We start from the raw sequence: 22,081 nt of genomic DNA, 5'->3' as shown, positions 1-22,081 counted from the left end.
TCTCTGTCCCTCAGTCACACTGAACATTCCAGCACTGCCTCTTCTGTGGATGATCTCAGAGTTACTGTGAGGTAGGGTTGGGTGAGAAGTTGGTTTGCTTCCTGATAAGAACTTCCAAAATTCCCAAATGTTTCCATTAACCAGAAGAAAAGAACTTGAGATTTTAAACAAATGTGAATGTAGGAGAAAGCAAAACTGATAGATTCATCCATCCTTAGTCTCTCCTGCAAATCTGTCCATCCAAGCAGGGGACTCTGAGTGCTTAGCTGTTAAAAGTCTGGATTTATATCCCTGTGTATTCAACCATGCTTGACAAGAGAAACTGAGAGTTTTCTCCATCCCTACAGTGAGGTAGATGCTTTTCATGCTTTTTTTTTTTTTATACCCATGGCTGCAATCATACAGAGTTGTATAATCAAATGCATTTTCATTTGATTATACAACTCAAAGTGGGCTAGATGAAACAACTATCAGGTGGATCCACAGCTGGCTGCAGAATCGGACTCCAAGAGTGCTTATTAATGGGATCTTCTCAAGCTGGGGAGAGGTAACGAGCGGGGTACTGCAGGGCTCAGTCCTGGGCCCAGTGCTCTTCAACATTTTTATTAATGACTTGGAGGAGGAGGTGCAGAGAATGCTGATCACATTTGCAGATGACTCAAAATTGGGCGGGATGGCTAATACTTTGGAAGACAGAAACAAAATTCAAAGTGATCTGGATAGACTGGAGTGCTGGGCAAAAAACAACATAATGAAATTTAACAGGGATAAATGCCAAGTTCTGCACCTAGGAAAAAGAAACCAAATGCACAGTTGCAAGATGGGGGACACGTGGCTCAACAACACTACAAGCGAGAAGGATCTTGGAATTGTTGTTGATCACAAGCTGAATATGAGCCAACAATGTGATGTGGCTGCAAAAAAGGCCAATGCTATTTGGCGCTGCATTAATAGAAGCATAGCTTCCAAATCCCAGGAAGTACTAGTTCCCCTCTACTCAGGACTGTTTAGGCCTCATCTGGAGTACTGTGTCCAGTTCTGGGCACCACATTTTAAGAAGGATGCAGACAAGCTGGAGAGGGTTCAGAGGAGGGCAACAAAGATGATCAGGGGACTGAAAACAAAGCCCTATGAGGAGAGACTGAAAGAACTGGGCATGTGTAGCCTTGAGAAGAGGAGACTGAGGGAGACAGGATAGCACTCTTCAAGTACTTGAAAGGTTGTCACAGAGAGGAAGGCCAGGATCTCTTCTCGATCATCCCAGAATGCAGGACATGGAATAATGGGCTCAAGTTACAGGAAGCCAGATTCCAACTGAACATCAGGAATAACTTCCTGACTTTTAGAGCAATATGACAAGGAACCAATGAACTAGGGAGGTAGCGGGCTCTCCCACACTGGAGGCATTCAAGATGAAGCGGACAGCCATCTGTCGGGGATGCTCCGACTTGGATTCCTGCATTGAGCAGGGGGTTGGACTCGATGGTCTTATAGGCCCCTTCTAACCCTACTATTCTATGATTCGATGATTTATGAGACATCGCCCTCCCACACACACATACAGCCCGGTTTTGTTGTTGTTGTTTTTAAAGATAAATGTTTACAGCAATCATGGCTGTCACAAAATCTTTAAAAGGACAGAGGTTGAATGTTGACATTACTGATTATGAAATGTCGAGCATTTGCCTGCTGTAAACTAGTACTCCTTGAACTAATGTAATTGCATTCTATCAATCAGCAGCATGTATGCTTACCTTTATAGCAAGGACATATTCTTCGACTCAACAATGTCCGAAAACTGGAAGGTATCTCATAACAAATGCCATTAGGCAATTTGTCTTCTGTGATATAATATATATTTTTCCAACGATGTCCACAGGCCTACATAAAAATGAAGGAAATGTGAAAATAAGTGTGATGGACACAAATGTACTCCGAAGTAAAAGCACGTAAGGCTGCCTTTTACCAAATCAGACCCTTGGTCCACCTAGATCGGTATTGTCTACATCAGGGGTAAACGTTTTCAGCCCTGAGGGCTCCAATAGGTGTCACCTGGAGAAGCAAGGGACCACACATGGGTGCTTATGCATTCTCTCTCTCTCTCTCTCACACACACACACACACATACATACACACACACACGGGCTGCGAGGAGCTCTCCAGGGTTTCAGATAAAGGTCTTTCCCCACCCTACCTGTAGATGTCATGGACTAAACTGTGGACCTTTTGCATGCAAAGCATGTGCTCTTCCAATAAGTTACAATGCATTCTCAAATGCAAGTATTCCCAAGTATTGGGAATGTAAGGCAATACTTACAACAATGGATCCATTTTCTCCTGGCTGCCTTGACAAGCTCACCCCAAACCACTGATTGTCTCTTTCTTCCTTACAGGTTTTTCCACACTTTTCCCCTTTTGGATCACCTTTAAGCAGAAAAAATACATACATAAATATAAAATAGCAACCTTTGAGAACACATGAACCACACCAACACTGTATTCCTATCCTGAAATAAAGTTAGCTGGGTGAGGATAAGATTACAATTAACACCTTATGCTGGTATAATTCAAAGTTACACCAGCACAGTGATGTTATTACACAGCACAGTGATGACATAACATGAGTGTAACTTTAACTTGACGTGAGTACTTTATCATTGTAACTATGTCAATGTAATGGGGGTGGAGTTGGGCCATAGTGGAGGAGGTGCAGTGGGGGGGGCAACTTACTTGAGGAATTGGTCTTGTTCCCTCCACTGGCACAAAGTTACGTCTACATAATAGGTGGCACAAGTAAAAATGCTCCAATAGGCGTTAACAAGGATGTTGTAGGATGTTTGCAAAAGTATCAAAGAATTCATTAGGAAAAGACCCTCAAAACAAACAATTAGGATTAAGTAAGCTAGTGACCACAAAATGCTGACTCTGGGAGGTGGAAGAGAAAGCCAGAGGGTGGGAAATGGAATTGAGTACCCTCAAAAAAGGCACAGCTGGCAGGTACTGGAACGGGAAAATTCCACCATGCAACGCTCATTTTATTTAATTAATTAATTAATTAATTAATTTCTATACCACCCAATAGCTGAAGCACTCTCATTGGTTCACAACAATTAAAACCACAAAATACAGCAAGATAAAACACAACATAAAACATTTAAAAGTTTAAGACTACAGTATAAAACAAAGGAAAAACCAGAAGCAGTGTAAAGATTTAAAAATACAATAACAGATTTTAAAACAACAGATGCTGAAAGACTAAAATGCCTGAGAAAATAAGAAGGTATTCACCTTGTTGAAGGTTCCGCTTGTACTAACCAAGGGTGCTTGCAGATGTGGATTTTATTGTGCCTCTTTCACAGAATTTTACAGGTGATCCAGAGGACACCATTCTTCCATATGTAACCCACCTGTGTTTTCCAACCACTTATTCTTTCTTCTTTACCAGAAAAAGATCAATTTAAAAGGAAATACAAAATAGCTGTATAACCTTTTTGATTGGTAGCACTAGGAACCCTCCATCTGGAAGCAGCCCAGATAGTCAGTTATGAGATGAAACAAGGAATATGTAAAGCCCAAGCAAAGAAAAACAACTCACATATTAAGATTTGTGGCACGAATCTATATTACTTTGCTCCAGTGTCTACAGTTCAAAAGAATGAACTGGTAAACAGTCACTCTGGACAAAGGGACCACTATACGTAAACAAAGAGGCATGGGTAACAACAAAGAAGGAAAAACAACAAGAAGTCCTCTGGCATCTGATGAAGTGAACTGTGTCCACAAAAGCTTATCTCAGTATATATTTGTTAGTCTTTAAGGTGCTACAAGGCTGTGTGTTGTTTTGCTGCAAAAGATTAGCACTACTATCCCTTTGGACATTGTAATGAAGAAGGAGGGATAGATGGTTAACACTTTTGTTCTTCTCGGAACCTTTAAGTTCCCACTGTAAAGTAATGACAAATGTATTTATCACCTGAGAAATTATTTACTGTAGGCAAACACACTCAATAAGTTCACAGTTTGTCCAACAAAAATATGTTTTGAAGTATCAGTAAACCTATCAGTAAATAAAAACTTGCATTTTTAGAGAAATGTACAGCCACATTATTGGTAACAGCTTGGGACCACACTGGCTACCTCAGTGCAATCTGAGGCAAATCTATGTGGTTATCGCCACAAATCACACATATATTTTATGTTATTTAAAAGCACGTGTTTTGTGTGTCCTGTCTCCTTTTTCGAATCAGTACAATCATCTGCTCATCATCAACATCTTCCAACGCATCTTCACAGACAATGGACAGACTCCAATAATACAGATATACTCTTAATTCAACCGATTTTACTTTTCAGTAATATGTAAACTCAACTAAGGGCATCTCTACATCAGCCTAAAATCCTGCATTTAAAATGGGGCTTTCTGCTTCCGTTTTAAATGCAGGGTCACAGTGACTCCCTTTTTAACGCGCTTCCTTTCCCCCTGCTTCTCCCCGTATCTGAGTCTTCCATTTTCTTTCACTGATCTCGCTCCTCTACTTACCGCTTTTCCTCTTTTCACAGAGAGAACTCAAGCAGAACACAAGGGGTAATTTGATAGCTCATTATTTGCGATCTATTTAAAAAAGGGCATTTAGTGCAGGAGACGCCTTGGATCATCACGGCGTCGTGTAAAGAGCCCTCAAACTTCCATGAAGAAGCAATCTCAATTGCAGGATAAAAGCTCCATGTGAAGAAAACCTAAGATACTTACAGCACAATACTATACATGTTTTCTCAGAAGTAAGTCCAACTAAGTTCTATGGGGATTACTCCCAGGTAAGGATGCATAGACATGCAGCCTTAATCATCTGTCTCCCAAAATAATAAGCATCCATGTGGGGGAGCTACAAGATAGTTTTGTAGGTCATAACCCTTTGGGATCTCAATTGAGGGAAGTCTATGAGGTCACCACCTTTCATGAGCATGTACTGCTTTTTATATTCTTTGAAAACTCATATTTGCAAGCCCTATCAACATCCACACTTCCCTCCCCCAACACTGCATCCGCACAAGTTAAATGTCACATCTGAAAGAGATTTTGCTAGGAGATGGTTTTCTATTATGGGTGTACCTAACATGTAGCAATAATGTATAATTATTTTAATTTGCTCTGTAAAGGAAAGATTGTTTAGACAGGCAGACAATCTGGTGCCCTCCAGATGTTTGGGACTACTTATTCCATATTCAGTGACCACTGGCCATACTGGTTGGAGCTTATGGGAGTTGTAGTCTAAAACATCTGAAAGGCACTGGGGCAGTATCCAATGTTGCCCGTGTGCTAGCGGAACCCACCACTAGCACAACGGGAAGTTAGCACTTCTTAAAACAACTGGATGTGAGCCAAAACACTTGTTTCTGGAACAGAATGGGTCAGCAAAGCTAGCAGAAGGGAGCTACGCTGACCTGTCCCATTCTGAAAACTATGAATGGAATGTGGCAAGAGCTGAAAAGAGACGCTGGACAATATCCAACAAGTAGACACCTGTTCTTGCAACAGAACTTTCCCATCCTCTTCTCCCCCTGCATCCCCCTGAACCTCCAAAATCTCCTCTGGGGGCCCCCCAACCCCCCAAAATATGCTCAAGAGAGCCAGGGGGCTGCAGGGGGAGGGAAATCCATTCTGTTGGTAGACAAACACAATTGGAAACACCCTGCTCTCTTAAGAGGAGACTTTCATTTGTAAAGTTATGTTGTCCCACATAAGTTTATCCACAGAACTGCGGCTGTGCTACTTTTTAAGCGTAGTTCCATAATGGGTTCAGATTAGGGATGGGTGAGAATTTCATTTGGTTCTTTTTTAAAAAACAAAATAAGAACTTACCAAAATGTATTTCTCCATAAAATTAATGGAAAGATGTTGAGATTATTTTTTTTAAATCAAGCATGGGAGAAAACAAAATTGACAGATTCATCCATAGTTTCAATATTTAGTTCTTTATACTATCGTTACTTTTACAAGTTTTATACTTGTGCAACACTTTGCATGATATGTAAATTGTACATAACTAAAGATAATGTAATGATGGCTTTAAAGCAGGGGGGGCAACACGCAGCCTGCGAGCCACATGCCGTCCCCCAGTTAATTTTGCAGCCTCCACTGCCCCACTGCCATGCCACCTATTTGCCACTGAAATCTGGAGCTGGAGCAATGAGAAAACCACATAAATTTCCTTTAAAATAAGGCATGTGAAGAGTACGCACCTTGTTTTAAAGCAAAATAGCACTCTCACAATCTTCCAGAGAGCACAATTTTCCTTAAACCAAAGTGCAGGCTTCCCATGTGCCTTATTCTAAAAGAAGGGTTTTTTTCCTGCCGCCGCCACCACCACACTGCCAATTTTGGTGACAAATTTGCCAGTGCGGCAGTGGAAATTCTGGGAAGGATGCAGCCTGCACTGGGTTCCTGGGGGGCAGGGGCGGAGAACTGGCTCTGGACCAGTGGAAGTTGCCTATCCTTGCTTTAAAGGAAACATGGTTCCTTGTCATGAAATAGGTATTCTGCAATCACATACTGTCTAAAACAGACACAGTCCTTTACATCTAAACTACAGATGTTAGCCTTTCTAAAATCTTAGAACTGTGCTTGTTAAACTAGAAAATGTGCCATTTTGAAATATGAAAAAGCCATAGCAGTGAATAACATGCACCTGACAACACCTTTGTTTTTTTTGGTCCCAATCCAGCTCTAATTTTTCTCAGGTATGTTATTTGTGAGTAAGAGCTATATACTTTAAAACCATACTAAGGGTGCAATCCTAAACATGTTTAGACAGAAAGAAGTCCTACAACTCTCAGCATTCCCCAGCCAGCATGGCTCGCCAGGAAATGCTGGGGGCTGTAAGACTTTTTTCTATCTAAGCATGCACAAGATTGCGCCTTAATTGCGCCAGGGATTGCTAACCCCACAGTCCTTATTCTCTCCCTTCTAACACCTTGCATTAAAGACTGCATGCCTTTAAACGGAATTATATTAAATGGCAAATTGACAAAAATATGCATTTTCTCTACATAAGAGCACACTGCATAAAAACAAATTGTTCTGTGGGACGCCACATTTCCCCAGATAAAATTCCTTCTTTTAAAGGAGGATCATTATTTCTAACAGCAAATTTGGGTGGATGAGTGTGTATCAGTTTGGAACCAAAACAAGGTCATCCCAAAACAAGTAGTTTGTACATACTTGGGAGATTCCCTCGGTATGCAAAAGTATTAATGTTTGAAAATTAAAAGGAAAAATCCCGGAACAGCCTCATGAAGACCTGAGAATTTCCAGTCCTTACAGAATGTTGGGGTGCCACCTCAGGGGGAGAAAGAAGGAAGTGGCCTGCTCAAGCCCATAACATTAGTAAGCGTCCCATTAGAAGAAGATTGGAGTTGAAATTATTCCCTCCATGCATTATGCACAGGTATGCACCCTGAAGGGGGTCCAGATACACTGCAACATTTTGCTAGAAGTCCCGCTGGTCTTTTCTACTCCAGAAGATACTTTTTCAGCTCTTTCAACATTCCATTCAGAATCTATCTTGTTTCCACCCAATCTCCCTTTAAACAGATTTTCTTCCTTCTTACAGATGCTTCTGCAAAGCCCACCACAAGCAAAATGAAGGCAACAGACCTCCCATGCTTTTTAGTACATTTAGAGGAAGTCCAGTTATTATGGCAGCTTTTCATTATGTTATGCCAAGGCTACAATCCTATGCACACTAACTTGGGAGCAAGCCCTATAGTAGAGACTTACTTCTCAGTAAACATGCATAGGATTGTACTAGAGTAACATAATAGTTTTGTTTGTCTGAGGCTAGATCTACACTTTAAAGCACTATTAAATTGAACTGGTAACTCTTGGGCACATTACACATTCGATATACCGCTTCTGTAGTGTTATTTCCTGCTTTTTATTCCAATATAGCGCAACAAAAGTCATTGTGTGTCCTATGAGGTATAAATGCACAAGGATACAGTTACCATGTTGGGATCGTAATGATACGACACAAGGTGTAGATCTGGCCTGAGTTACTAGCCATTCTTTCTACATGATCGCTTCTCTATCTCTCAAGAGATCCCTTCTGCATTCTCGAAAACAGTCCACTTCTGAGCAGTCCCTTTATTTAACTCATTGCTCATAACAGTAAAGTGAATACACTAAACTGAAGTGTAAAAACATAAGAGATAAAAAGTATCTCTGTGATTATTAATTCTGAGGCAGCTCTTCAGAGGCTGTGACCATCTTATCCCTGCTGCAGACACACTAATGTGCAAGGGCATTTCTGATTAATTTCCCAGTCTGAAAACTGTCAATGACTCAGTCACATTTTTGTAGGCCCCTTCCAACCCTATGATTCTATGTCTATTTTGTAAACCACTGCTCTGCTGGACTTGGATTCAATACTTCAAAATTTAGTAGGTTCTCTCACATCTGCTTCAGCTCAGCAGCTTCACTGGCTGCCCCAAGGAAGACATCTTTGATTACATCAGGGGTAAGTAACCTGATGCCCTCCAGATGATTTGGACTACAATTCCCACAATTCTGACCACTGGCCATGCTGTCTGGGGCACATGTGAAGGAAACTTGTGAAGGCTTATCCAATCCAACTTAGAGGATTAAGTAGAACTGTTTCCATCTAGAGGAAAACAGAGGGAGAAGAGATGGGAAGCTTGGCCATTCCACCAAGACCACTTGCTTCCCCGCCCCCACTTCCCTCCCCATCCCTTATGCCTTTTGTGTCACACTTTTTTAGACTGTATGCCTACAGACAGGGTCAGTTTTGTTTTTATTGACTGAATGTAAGCCACTCCAGGCGTCTTTTGGGCTGAGGAGCGGGATAAAGATGCTTAAAATAATTAATGAACAAGTATCTTAGGGCGCAATCCTATGGCCGCTAGACAGCACCTAGATGGCCACAGGATTTTTCATTTTCTGGGAACCATTTGCGCTTCACCTGCCCTGCATTGGATAGTCAGTTGCCTCCACATTCGGAGGCAGCCGACTTCCCCATAGGATTGCACCCTTAGTGAAGTATCTTGAAATGTTGCTATATTAAACTCTCCTGACGTTCTTGTGAGTGGCTTTGAGCATCACTCACCATGAAGAAGTGGCATATAAATAAGCTGATGATGATATTGCCTTTATTTTGTTCTAACATCATGGAAAGATCAGCAGATGGCTTTTGCCAGTCAGTATCTGTACTTCTCATGTACATGACTACCCTAAGCATGACTTTGTTGTTCAGTCGTTCAGTCGTGTCCGACTCTTCGTGACCCCATGGACCATAGCATGCCAGGCCTTCCTGTCCTCCGCTGTCTCCCGGAGCATGCTCAAGTCCATATTCATTGCATCAGTGATGCTATCTAGCCATCTCATCCTCTGCCATCCCCTTCTCCTTTTGCCTTCAGTCTTTCCCAGCATCAGGGTCTTTTCCAGAGAGTTTTCTCTTTGCATTAGGTAGTCAAAATATTTGAGCTTCAACTTCAGTATCTGTCCTTCCAATAAGCACTCAGGGTTGATTTCCTTTAGGATTGACTGATTTGACCTCCTTGTGGTCCAGGGGACTCGTAGGAGTCTTCTCCAGCACCACAGTTCGAAAGCATCAATTCTTCAGTGCTCAACCTTCCTTATAGTCCAGCTCTCACAGCCATACGTTACTACTGGGAAAACCATAGCTTTGATTATGCGGACCTTTGTCAGCAAGGTGATGTCTCTGCTTCTCACTATGCTGTCTAGGTTTGCCATAGCTTTCCTCCCAAGGAGCAAGCATTTCTTAATTTCATGGCTACAGTCACCGTCTGCGGTCATCATGGAGCCCAAGAAAATAAAATCTGGCACTGCTTCCATTTCTTCCCCTTCCATATGCCAGGAAGTGATGGGGCCAGCCAGATGCCATGATCTTAGTTTTTTTAATGTTGAGTTTCAAACCAGCTTTTGCACTCTCCTCTTTCACCCTCAACAAGAGGCTCTTTAGATCCTCTTCGCTTTTACCCAGAAGTAATTCCTATTTAGTTTACTGGGACTTACTCTCAGGTTAAGTGTGTCTAGGATTGCAGCCTTAATTCTCTCCACCCAGAGGAGTGACTCATTTGTATACATGTTTCACGTTACATTTGAGGGCTTCTTCAGATATTATGTTCAAATCTTTAGGAAGCCATTTCAAACCTATCTACATGGTTATGCATAGAAACCTTAAGGAATTCACGCTATCAAATGGAAATAACATCTCACTTTTCCTACTCTTCACCATTAAAAAATGTCAATTAATTACTTCCCTGAAAGTTAGATTTGGGAGGCTGTAGTTAGGTTTATGCATGAGAGAATGTAAATGTTTGAGGAAAGCAACAGATTTTTGTGCTACATACAGGTCAGTTCTGTATTTATATGGGTTAAATAAATATGTAGGAATGGGTTATAACATGCAGTGCCGGCTCCAGGTTTCTGAGGGTCCCTGGGCAAGACACCCTCAATAGCCCCAGTCCCTCAGTGAGACTATCTTCCCACCGCCATTGTCACCAACTGCTTTCTCCTCACCATTGCTCCCACTTCCTTGCCTGATAGGCAGAGAAACAGTGAGCAAGCAGGCCATGGCATCTACTGCCCCTCCTCACCACTACGATTGTCTGGGCCAGAGAAGGAAGCAGGTGAACAAGTAGGTTGTAATGGTGGAGGAGCAACTCAAGGGGGCTCTTGTCAGTAAGCCATCCTGGGATGTGGGCCATCAGCAGGTACGCAATCATGTCTTGACACTGGCCCTGATAAAGTATAACACTGAGTTTAGTTATTTGACAATGCCTTGGATCCAAAGTCTGCAAGTACACAGGCTTCCTACAGATAATCACAGGAATGCAAACATCTGCACTCATGCATTTCAACAGAGCCCAATGGAAAGCGTACAGATTTAAGTCCTTCAGCATCATGAGCAATAACATTATTATTCTGGAACATCATTTTCATGTTTAAAGTATGTTTCATAGAACAGTTACAACTCACACAGCCTGCATGACAGATAGATCAAGCTCAGAACATAAGAAGAGCCCTGCTGGATCCATCTAGCCTACCATTCTGTTCACACAGTGGCCAACCAGCTGCCCACAGGAAACCCACAAGCAGGACATGAGTGCAACAGCATCCTGGTGCAATCACAGTGCTTGGATCTGCACTGGACCAAGAGAAATGTTACCACAGAACTATAGGTCTGTGGTGGCAGAGTATAAGATGTGAATGTGTTGGGAGACAGTTAACCTGAAATAGAGATCAAACCTGGAGTAAGGAATCAGCATTGAGGAACATACCCCAGCAGGAAGGCCACTGCCAACCCCTAGAGCCGTGGCCAGCTCCAGATTTGGGGGGGGGGACTATTGACACGCCACCCACAGTGCTGCCCAACACCCATTGCCACTTGACACACACACCAGTGGCAGTGCTGCTCCAACTGCCAGCCTCCCTCTCATGAGTGAGCAGGCTTACCTGGCAGGAGCCAGGTAAGCAGCCAGGAACCAAGATGGCTTGCAAGGGCAAGACTAGCTGCTCCTGCAGCAATGCCACCAGGGAGTCCATGTGGCAGTAGATGCCATGCAAGGCGTCAGCCTCAGTGGGCCCTGCCGGGATTCATGGAGTCCAGCAAATGCTTGCATAGAGACACTGGCAACAGCAGCACTGAGAGGAGGAGGGGGGCTCACTCAGGAAGGGGGTGCACTGAAGGCATCTTGCCCAAGGGCCCTCCAAATCCAGCACTGAGAGAGATGCAAACATGGCCAAAGGGCATCTCCACATCAACTGCTTTTCGTAGGACATATGGGGGAGGGGGGGAATTGATGAATTGCCTCAAACCCAGTGGTGTTCCTAGTTAGAATTCCTCAGTTTTGTAACACAAGTTACTACCCTTATAAGGAGGCATTACCTTCCCTGCAATGTCTCAACAGGCAGCACGAGGAATAACGTCACCGAGGGCTTGCTGCTTGGAGAAGCAGGAGAGGGTACCCACTAAATAGAACCACTCATGAGTATGCTCCTCAGCCTGCCGTTATTAAGTGGCAAGTTTTATTTATTTATTTATTATTGCATTGATATCCCGCCTTATTTCCTCCAAGGAACCCAAGGTGGCTTACATGGTCCTCCTCCTCTCCCTTTCATCCTCACAGCAACAACCCTGTGAGGTAGGGCTGGCACTCCTGCACCAGCTGATTTACTTGCAAGCAAACATCTTAGTCATGCACTGTAAATGACAGGCTAGGGAGCCTGTCGATGAGAAAGGGCATGGCTTGACACCGCAGGCAGGAACCCTTCCCAACAGATTCATTGAAGTGTAAGTGCCCCAACTCACTGTTTGATATGGGGCTCTTACCATCAAGTAATTAAAATGCTACTCTTTGCTTATGCAGGCAGCACACATGGAAAAGCAACGCAGGAATGAATCTGGTCTGCACAAGGAGGGCTAGCACGGAGGCCGTTCACATAGCCAGCTGCAATTCGTAAAGCGGTGAGCAATACAAATGCAGGGGAGGGCTGTATCTCAGTGGCAGAGCACAAACTTTGCATGCAAAAGGTCCCAGGGTCAATCTCTGGCATCTCGAGGGATTTCTGATCTACCAATTCAGACCATTAGTCCGTGTGGCCCAGTACTGTCTACGGTGACTGGCACTGGCTTCCCAGGGTTTCAGACAGGGGTCTATTCCTAGCCCTACCTGGAGATGTCAGAGATTGAAACTGGAACCTTCTGCATGCAAAGTAGGTGCACTGTCATTGAGCTACAACCCTCCCCCCCCCCATTAACATCACTCATCGTTTTGATTCATTGCAGCCAACTGTGCGATAGGAAAAGCACTGCATTTCAGGTAGTATCAAATGCCTCTCTATGCTGGCTCCTTCACACATACATGTTATCACTACTTGATGCTGCAGCCATGAGGCAATAAACATGCATGCATGAACCAGCCCATGGAAATCCCTAAATGGAGAACAGCTGATCTTTCATTTAGTCTTCAAAGCATCAACACCAGCCTGTAAAAAATAAAGCCTGCAGGGGACGTAACACTCATTATGATCCTTTTTCTTGAATGGCTATACTTTATAGACATCTACACATTGTGGAGGCAGACAGACACACAATGCCGATAGCATTCCTCCACCAATTTATCCATGAGACCCTCCATTTCCAGCAACTATGACTCAAGAACTGGAATGCATTTAGGAAAGACACATTTTTCTGCCCAATTTAAACTCCTCTCAGCATAATTTAAGAATTTGAGGGATTGCCCCCTCCTTCTCCTTAGTGACTGCAGTTATAAGCGATCTTGGCTCCAAAACTCTTGGACTCTTGTTTCTATAAAACCTTAAAAGTGTATCTTAAGCTCCCATAAGCTTATGAAATAAGTGTTCTGTGAACATTGAGAGGGGCAGGGGCCGGAAATGAGACTGTGCATAAGGCTTTCAAATGTCATTTTTAGTCTTGAGCAAATTCAGTCATAACCAGCCAACTAACTTGCCATTTGCAAACCGCCAATGCATTTTTAATATGTTGGTAGTGGACATTTTAAACAAGTCATTCCTTATAAGAATACACATTAAAAGGCCACAATTCAGAATACTGTTATGTCATGTAAGCCCTTTGATTTCAATGGGCTTAACAGCCCCACATTCTATGTTGATTTGTGCATCTGGGACTGGGGGGGGGCTGGGCAGTGAATACCCAAATCATGTTTTATCCAGATCTAAAATACTCTTTTGTATTGCTGACTTTTATGGTACTTTTCGTATTTTTATGGTACTTTTATTTTTGAAGCTGCAATTCTAAACACAATTTGTAGGGACGGAGCTGCATTGAACGAAGTGAAACTTACTTCTAAGAGTAAACATGCTTAGGATCGCACTTCATGTTTTCTTAGCTTATTGGCTCTCTTGTTTTTATTTGGTATGTGTTGCTTTGGGTATCTTCTTGAGAAAAACACAGCTCAAATAAAAATGAATGAATATGCTGAAATAAACAAGATACAGAGGAGTATAAACAAACCAAGAGCTGAAGTATCACGAAGGAAAACACACCATTCTTTGAGAATCCCCCCTAAAAAGCAATACCCTATAACACCAATAAATCAAGATTAAAAGTAAACAGTTTTGTGCTGATTCTGCAATTACAGTGACTTTTCACCCAGCTTGTAGACATCCTAGCTCCATTCTGGAGAAAGAACGAAGAGAGAGAGAGAGAAATAACTTCAATAACTATTTATCATTTCGATACTTCGGAGGCGTTACTGAGTGGAAACAGAGGGAAAGAAATATCACCACTGAAAAGTGATACACAATGAACTTGTATGTCTTCGTTCAATTGATCTTGGGTAGCTTCACTACAGCTGGATCATCATGTTTGGCTGCCAACAAGTCTCGGTTCCACTCACCCACTTGGAGTGGTTCACAATCTCTCCCAGGATTCTTCCCAATTTGGCATCTGAAAATTGCACCTGGATTCACCACTGAGGTATTGGCTGCCCAGCTGGCTTTAGGAGCACCCACTACAAGCCTAAAGAAGAAAAGCAAGGATTACCAAAGTGACAGCAAGACATCAACCCCTCTGGAGGCAGAACAGGCATTCTTTGGCAAGCCTCCTGGCCAGGTACAGCCGTAAATTGGAAGAGAACGCGTCTAGTCCACATGATGATGATGATAACAGAGAAGCAGTTTTCCTCCGTTAACAACTAGGATTCTGGATGGGACGGGTGGAGGGCGCGGGGAATGCGTGCCTTTAAGTTAAACACAGTGAAGTTGGCTCTTTTTCTTCACTAAAGGCTCCGGTGACGGGGCGGGGGAGACGCTATTTGTTAGCTTGACTCAGAGCAAAAGTCTTCATGCCCTCCACCCCCGCCATAAAACCATCGTGTTTTTGTTAGCAGTCGGTGATAGTCAGGGGAGATGTTAGCCTGAGGAGGAGGAGGCGGCAATCGAGCTGCCTCGAGAGAGAGCCACTTACCATCGGCTGGGGCCAAAGCTGTGCAGCAGCACCGAGTACCCAAACAGAGTCCCATTGAGCCCTTCGAAGACCAGCGAGTGCTGCGTGTCGAGGTTATAGGGCTGAGCAGCCGTCGGGAAACAGCTGAGGAACAGAAGCAGCTGCGCAACCCCCGTGGAGGGGAATCCCCCCTCCGCCTTATTCCAAGCGGCCCTCATAACTTTGCTTTCCTATTTGGGGGGCTGGGGTGTGTGTGTCAGCTCCTGAGGCAGAAAAAGGTGGCCGCCTTCAGGCTCCCCTCCCCAATACTGGCCGTGGAGAGACTCTGCAGAGCGGGCGTGCAGAGGAGGAAGAGGACGGGGGCCTCCTTCCGACGCCGCGCCGCTTGAGGGCTGAGGAGGCGCAAAGCTCGAGGCTTGAATTGCCCCGTCTGCGCTGGAATTACAGCATCGTGCTGCTGACGGCGCCTTGCAGGCGTTTCGGGGGGGCGGGGCGGGGCCGCGGCTGATCCTGACACGCTGCAGGGGGCGCTATTGGGCCTCGCGCCGACGCGCCAAATCTATGCGGGCAGCCCTTGGAGCGCGCGCGGAGCTCTCCCAGCTGCTCCCAATTAGAGCCGACGGCGGATGTTAGCGGTGAGGAGGCGGGGGCGAGGATACTTCGGCTGGCGGGCCCCGACCCCCGCGCTGAAAGAGGGAGGGGGCATGACGCGTGGAGAACGGCTGTGGGAAATGGCTGCGCGGCCTTGCGCCGCCCTTAACTCCCCCCAAGAAGAAGAACGGGCTGGGCGGAAGAAGACGAAACCGAGAGCTGGACGGGCGAGGGGCGCGGAAGCCTCGCGTGCCACACGTTCTCTCGAAGTTTCCACAGCACGCTGCTTGGTGTAGCTGCGCCTACCTACGAAACAGCCTTCTAGCCGCCAGCTTCCGCCGTGCGTGATTAGCCAGAAGCGGATCTCCCACCGCTCCACGAGGATCCACAGTCGAGCGACGCCCTTATTGGGTTCGACCAAAATGTCACGCAGTGATGCCCGGGCGCTTGTTATCATGCAGAACTCTTCTTCGGGCTAGACGGGATGTTTTGCACAGCTGAAGATTTTGGAATGATGATCCACAGGCAGCTTTCCCAGGATTTCCTGACTCAACGAAGGCAAGCTGTGTGTGTGTGCCACCTCCCACCACCTTCTCCATCGCCATCTGCTCGGTGGAAGCCTTGTAACCTGAGAAGGAATTGCGTTTTCCCCATGCACAAAATAAAGTTGCTTGAGTGATGGGGGAAAATGTGACCTACCTGCTAAAACAGAGTTTCCTTAAGACCCTGAGGGAATCCTGTACAAGGAGAGATGGACTGGATTGGGACGGTGCAAGACCTTCCCATGGGAAGACCCATAGGTTGGGATGCGGAATGAAATAAAAAGAAAGGTAGTTCTAGCACTTGAGGAGAAATCACAGCGCTGCCACTGTGAAGAACAATGTTGTTCTTATTGAGGGTTTGGGTACTGTATCTAAAATGAAGAGTTTTATATAATAAATACGAGAAGGAAAGTTACAGATAGGTAGAGTACATTCCCGCCACTGTGATAACACAGGGTTTTAAGAGCCCAGGCATGAGTCCTTGAAGTGATAAAAACTTGTGTCTTGTTCTGCCCATATCTGATGCCCGCAGAAATATTTCAGTTTTTCCAGAAATATTTGTATCATGGCAACAAATGATAACTACCCAGTCGCAAGAGATTACATATTTGCAAAATATGACCCATCACATTCTGGAGTTTGGGCCTGCTAGCGCTACCATACTGAAATGTGGAGGCAGGCATGCCTAAAACTGCAACGCTAAATACATTTGCTTCCCAGTAAATATATATAGGATTGTGCTGAACATGTGGTACAACAACAAAAAACAGGCTTAGGCATGCCTAACTATTCATAGGCTTGCATCCTTACTTATATACAGTTTAAGTACTTCTAATTGTGCATATTTTGGAAAGCCCTGCCTAATTTTCAAAGCTGTTGGGCTATTGTAAGTAGGGACAGTATCATAAAAGTAAAAGTGGGATCTCAGTCATAAAAAGGGAAACTTTGAGATGGAGAATTCATTATAGCACCAGAGGGACTTCTATGCAGTAACTTACCACAGTGGGCATGCAACCACTAGGTAACTTGGTCAACTGCAATGCACTGCCAAGAGGTGAGAAGAATGTTCTGATTCTCTTGCGTCTACAGATTTCTGGGTGCAGAGGTATGGCAAAATTTGCTTCATCTCTTTAATTTCCAGTAGCTACAATTACTGCTGTGTAAATATTCATCTGTATTCAGTCAGCATGTCATTTTCATAGTGCAGTGCACTATAACATTCCCATGACACTGAGTTCAATAGTGCTTACTCTAGCAATATTGTCTTTTGCTCTAGTAAGACTTTTGCCCCACACTTAACACACCCAACTGCACAGGGACGGCTTCCTCTGTGGTGTTACTTCCTGCAGCTGTGGTATATGTATGAATAACACAATATGGGTGGAACCATTTAGCAGCCAGCTTGGAGCAAGGTTGTCAATTTGGCCGGAAGACCACACGGTCAACACCATCTTTGTGGTTGTGTCAGTCACAGATGCTTCTCTGCTGCATGGCATAACATCATGGGGAAACAGCTGGCTGAGGGTGTGAAGGAAATTTAGGATTAGAGCAGCCTCCCCTAAGCTGGCACCTTCCAGACTGCTGGACTACAACTCTCGTCATGCCCAGCTATTGTCATGCTGGCCAATGATGATGGGAGTTGTAGTTCAACATGTCTGGAGGTAACTCAGGGAACAGTAATAGCTGAATCCAGGTAAGGGAAGGCTGCATTCGGCTATTAGTGTTCCTTGAGTAGCTAGTTTAGCCTTCCCCAGTCCGGTGCCCTCGAGATGTGCTGGACTACAACTCACATCCTACAACAGTCTTGGTAATTCAATATGTTCGTACAGAGTATGGGGTTAAACAAAGATGAAGATGAAAGATCTGTTCAATACTGAGCACATAAAGCAGCAGTGAAAAGACTGGTGGTACTTTCGAAATTAGGAAACAAACCAGCTATAGGCTACAATCCCCTTTTGAACTTCTGTTTTCACTGAAAGTGAATTGTGCAAGTTGCAATGGACAATTTCCATCATTTCAGTGGGAAACCTCAGCACTATGGGGTTTGCCTCAGACCACACAGCTCTTGTGAAATCTGGAGGCTTCCCAAATTGAGTGCACCTTTGACAAAAAGGGCTAAGCAATGACAACTAGAGCTGTATGCAAATGGCCTCTCAAATTTCTCCACCCTAATTTGTGGGCAGAAAAAAATGGGGGATCACAGGGGAAAAGAAGTCTCACAATTTCTTGGGGGCAGAGGGTGCTTACAATTAACACAGTAGTAAAGCTTTCTTTCTAAGTTGTTTCTTTGCAGCGACTATTTTGGCAGCCTGGCCACCATTTTGCATCTTCCACAACACCCTAGTTCCAGGGCTTCACATGTGTATGTGTCTGAGGGGGGGGGGGAGGGGGAACACAAAACAAATGGTGAAGTATATGCTGAGAAAATTCTGCAAAGTGACCTTTCTTGGTGGCTGGGGATGAGTAGAAGAAAAATCTCAGACATTTTCCAAGAAAAAATGACTTTTGAAAAATTTCAGCTCAGCTCTACCAACAGTATGAATGAGAAAGAGAGGAAAAAACATCTGCTGAAATTCTGTGAATGTTTTTAGAGGTTCAGAGGCATTCAGAATCTGGGTCTGGTACCTAACGGCAGAGTTACCTAAGAAGTGGAGTGTGTATGTGTGTGTATGTGTGTGTGTGTGTGAGAGAGAGAGAGAATTTGATTTGAACTAACCAGCTGTTGTTGAAGCAAACCCCAGGATGGCTTCCCAAAGCCTCCCCATCCTCAAAAAAAGGTAACAGTTGACCATTGTGCCATCAGGCTCAGTTTTGCATTTCATTGTCCCTCTGGCACTGGAAACTTTGCCTTTGGACAAGCATAGCTGAAAGTAGCCGGTATGGCAGAAAGCAACCACAACTCCCTCCTTCCAAACTGTAGACTACAAATGAGCTGTAATGACAGCTTTAGGCTGCAATCCTATCATGTCCATTTACCAGAGAGTAAGTCCTGCATCATCATCATCATCATGGCGATCACTCGTGACCGAGTAAGATTGTCTTCCAAAGATAGAGTCTATATAGATAACTCTTTAAAAGGATCAGACAGATTCATAGAAGATAGGTCAATCGACACATTAATCTCTAGCAGTGGGTCTGTAGGTGGCTGTAAAGGCCGATTCTGGATCTACACAGCCTCCCACAGTGAGGACATAGGTTTCCAGGTGGAAGGCGGTCACGGTGAGGGTTTGCTTGACTTGCCTTCCACTGAGCTCGTTTCTCCCTTTCACTCTGTACTCGTGCTTCTTCAAAGTCCATAGCGCCTTTAATGTAGGCTGACCTCCAGTTGGAACACTCATGGGCTAGAGCTTCCCAGTTCTCAATGCTTATGTTACATTTTTTTATATTAGCTTTAAGAACATCTTTAAATCTCTTTTGCTGTCCACCAATATTCTGTTTTCCATTCATAAGTTGGGAATAGAGTAACTGCTTTGGAAGACGATAATCAGGCATTCAAACAACATGGCCGATCCAGCAAAGTTGATGTTGAAGAATCATTGTTTCAATGCTGGTGGTCTTTGCTTCTTCCAGTACGCTGACATTAGTCTGTCTGTCTTCCCAAGTAATTTGCAGAATTTTTTGGAGGCAGCATTGGTGGAATTTTTCGAGAAGTTGGGAGTGGCGTTTTAGATGGTCCATGTTTCACAGGCATACAGTAAGGTTGGTGGTACAATGGCTTTGTAAACAAGTATTTTGGTCTCTCTGCAAATGTCCCAATCCACGAATACTCTACGCTTCATTCGGAGAATGCTACAGTCACAGAGCTCAAGCGATGCTGAATTTCAGCATCGATGTCGGCTAGGGACGTACGAAATTGCCCTTACCTGGCTCTGCCAGGTTCCGCTGGGGGGGGGGAGGCGCTCCGTCCCTCCCCCCGGAATCCTGGCCAGCTGGCTCCGCTCCACGGGGATTACGTGGAGCCGCTGGCCAGCTCCTCCAGCAGCCGGACATCCGGCCGCTGGCTAGCAGGGACACAAATGGCGGCTGTAGCCGCCGCCATTTGCGTTCCTGTAGTCAGCCGTGATAGGCCATGTAAATCTTTACGTAGCCTATCACGTCCAACTTTAAAAAACAAAACAAAAAAAGTGTGTACGCAAATGGCGGCGGCTACGGCCGCTGCCATTTGCGTTCCTTATTTTGGGCCGTCTTAGTCTACATAAATATTTACGTAGACTAAGATGGCGAAAATAAGGGGAACGCAAATAGCGTCCGTTACGCTATTTGTGTTCCCCCTTATTTTCGCCGTCTTAGTCTACATAACTATTTATGTAGACTAAGACAGCCCAAAATAAGGAACACAAATGGCGGCGGCCGTAGAAAACTATCACATCTTTTTTTTTCAACAATGGAAATGGTGGCGGTGGCAGCTGGTCGGAAGACCAGCAGCTGCCGCCGCCCGGAATATCTGCCCCAGGTAAGTCTCGTCCCGGGGGGGATCCGCAGGGGGGTGGGGGGGGTGGCAGGCTGTTCTGCCATGGAGTTCAGGGGGCCAAATGCACTGGCATTCGGCCTCACCGAGATCCATGGCGGAATTCTCTGATATCCCTAATGTCAGCTTTTGTGGAGAGTTGGCTGCCAAGATAAGAAAAGTGATCAACATTTTCCAGCATCACAACGTTAAGCTGGATTGATGGCACTACAGAGGGATTGTGTTTGTGCGTGCTGGTAAAGCACTTTGTTTTTTTTGATGTTAAGCGAGAGGCCGAGCTTTTCATATGCTTCTGTGAAGATATTTAGGATAGTTTGGAGATTTTCCTCTGAATGTGCGCAGATTACGTTATCAGCATATTGAAGTTCTATGACAGAGGTTGTAATTACTTTACTTTTTGCTTTCAGCCTACTGAGATTAAAAAGTTTTCCATCTGTTCGATATATGATTTCTACACCAGTGGGAAGTTTCCCTTCAACAAGGTGTAGAATCATAGCGATAAAGATAGCGAATAAGGTTGGAGCAATGGCGCATCTCTGTTTAACGGCTGATCCCACTCTGAACGGATCACTTTGAGAGCCACTGTTATCCAAGATTGTTGCCATCATGTCGTCATGCAGGAGCTGCAAGATGTTCACAAATTTATTAGGGCATCCGGTTTTCAGAAGGATGGTCCAGAGAGCAGTATGATTTATAGTGTCGAAGGCCTTAGTCAGATCAATAAACGCCATGTACAGGGGTTGGTTTTGCTCCCTGCATTTTTCTTGGAGCTGTCGTGCGGTGATCATATCCACTGTCCCCCTGGTAGGGCGGAAGCCATTTTGGGATTCAGGGAGGATGTCTTCTGAGATAGGTAGAGGGCGGTTTGCGAGGATCATTGCCAGGATTTTGCCTGCCGTAGCTAGAAGGGAGATGCCTCAATAGTTTCCACAATCTGTTCTATCACCCTTTTTAAAGAGAGTGATAATTATGGCATCCCGGAAGTCTGCTGGGATCTCCTCCCTCATCCAGATTTTTTCAATGAGCTTGTGAAGCTGTTGTGTAGCTTCAGGCACACCTTCTTTAAAGACTTCAACAGGGATCCCATTGGGTCCACTAGCTTTATTATTTTTCATTTGGTTAATGGCTTTACTGACTTCCTCCAAACTAGGGGATACTGCAAGCTCATCTCTGGATTGTTTTTGTGGGATTTGTGAGAGAACCTCATCAGCCAATAGAGTTACAGTTAAGGAGGTTGTGGTAATGCTCTTTCCAACGCAGTGCAATAGACTCTTTGTCCTTTAGAAGTTCGGCACCATCTATTGAGTGTAAGGAGTTTGTACCATGGTTTGTTGGTCTGTAGATGGCCTTTGTGGCATTAAAAAAGCCCCATGCGTCATGGGCATCTGCAAAATGCTGGATTTCTTGAGCTTTCTTTATCCACCAGGTGTTCTTAAGTCCTGCATCAGTACCACCTCGAACATAGACAGAAAGGTGGAAATACAACATATATTTAGGGTGCAATCCTATGC

At 44.5% G+C, this 22,081-nt stretch overlaps 1 protein-coding gene across 4 annotated transcripts in view; it reads right to left on the bottom strand.

Moving 5' to 3' along the window:
• ITGA4 (integrin subunit alpha 4) overlaps nucleotides 1–15,403 on the bottom strand; it is an 80,096-nt gene extending 64,693 nt beyond the window's left edge. The window contains exons 1-5 of one of the 4 annotated variants that reach the window (XM_084814935.1): nucleotides 14,991–15,403; nucleotides 14,422–14,543; nucleotides 13,867–14,000; nucleotides 2,318–2,424; nucleotides 1,755–1,881 (exon numbers count right to left, since the gene is read on the bottom strand). In XM_084814935.1, the coding sequence (XP_084671061.1) occupies nucleotides 1,755–1,881; nucleotides 2,318–2,424; nucleotides 13,867–13,882 (250 nt within the window). In that variant the 5' untranslated portion in view covers nucleotides 13,883–14,000; nucleotides 14,422–14,543; nucleotides 14,991–15,403. Of the gene's footprint in view, nucleotides 1–1,754; nucleotides 1,882–2,317; nucleotides 2,425–13,866; nucleotides 14,544–14,567; nucleotides 14,958–14,990 lie in introns of those variants that run through there. The other 3 variants (XM_084814928.1, XM_084814908.1, XM_084814918.1) reach the window with 3 other exon arrangements.
• Between the last annotated feature and the right edge of the window lie 6,678 nt (nucleotides 15,404–22,081).

Source organism: Heloderma suspectum, chromosome 1, assembly GCF_057233095.1.
Source record: "Heloderma suspectum isolate Gila_16-S chromosome 1, 16-S_ref, whole genome shotgun sequence".
Classification (NCBI taxonomy): domain Eukaryota; kingdom Metazoa; phylum Chordata; class Lepidosauria; order Squamata; family Helodermatidae; genus Heloderma; species Heloderma suspectum.
Note: the sequence above shows the minus strand (reverse complement) of the source record. Positions and strands in the feature narration are given on the sequence as shown.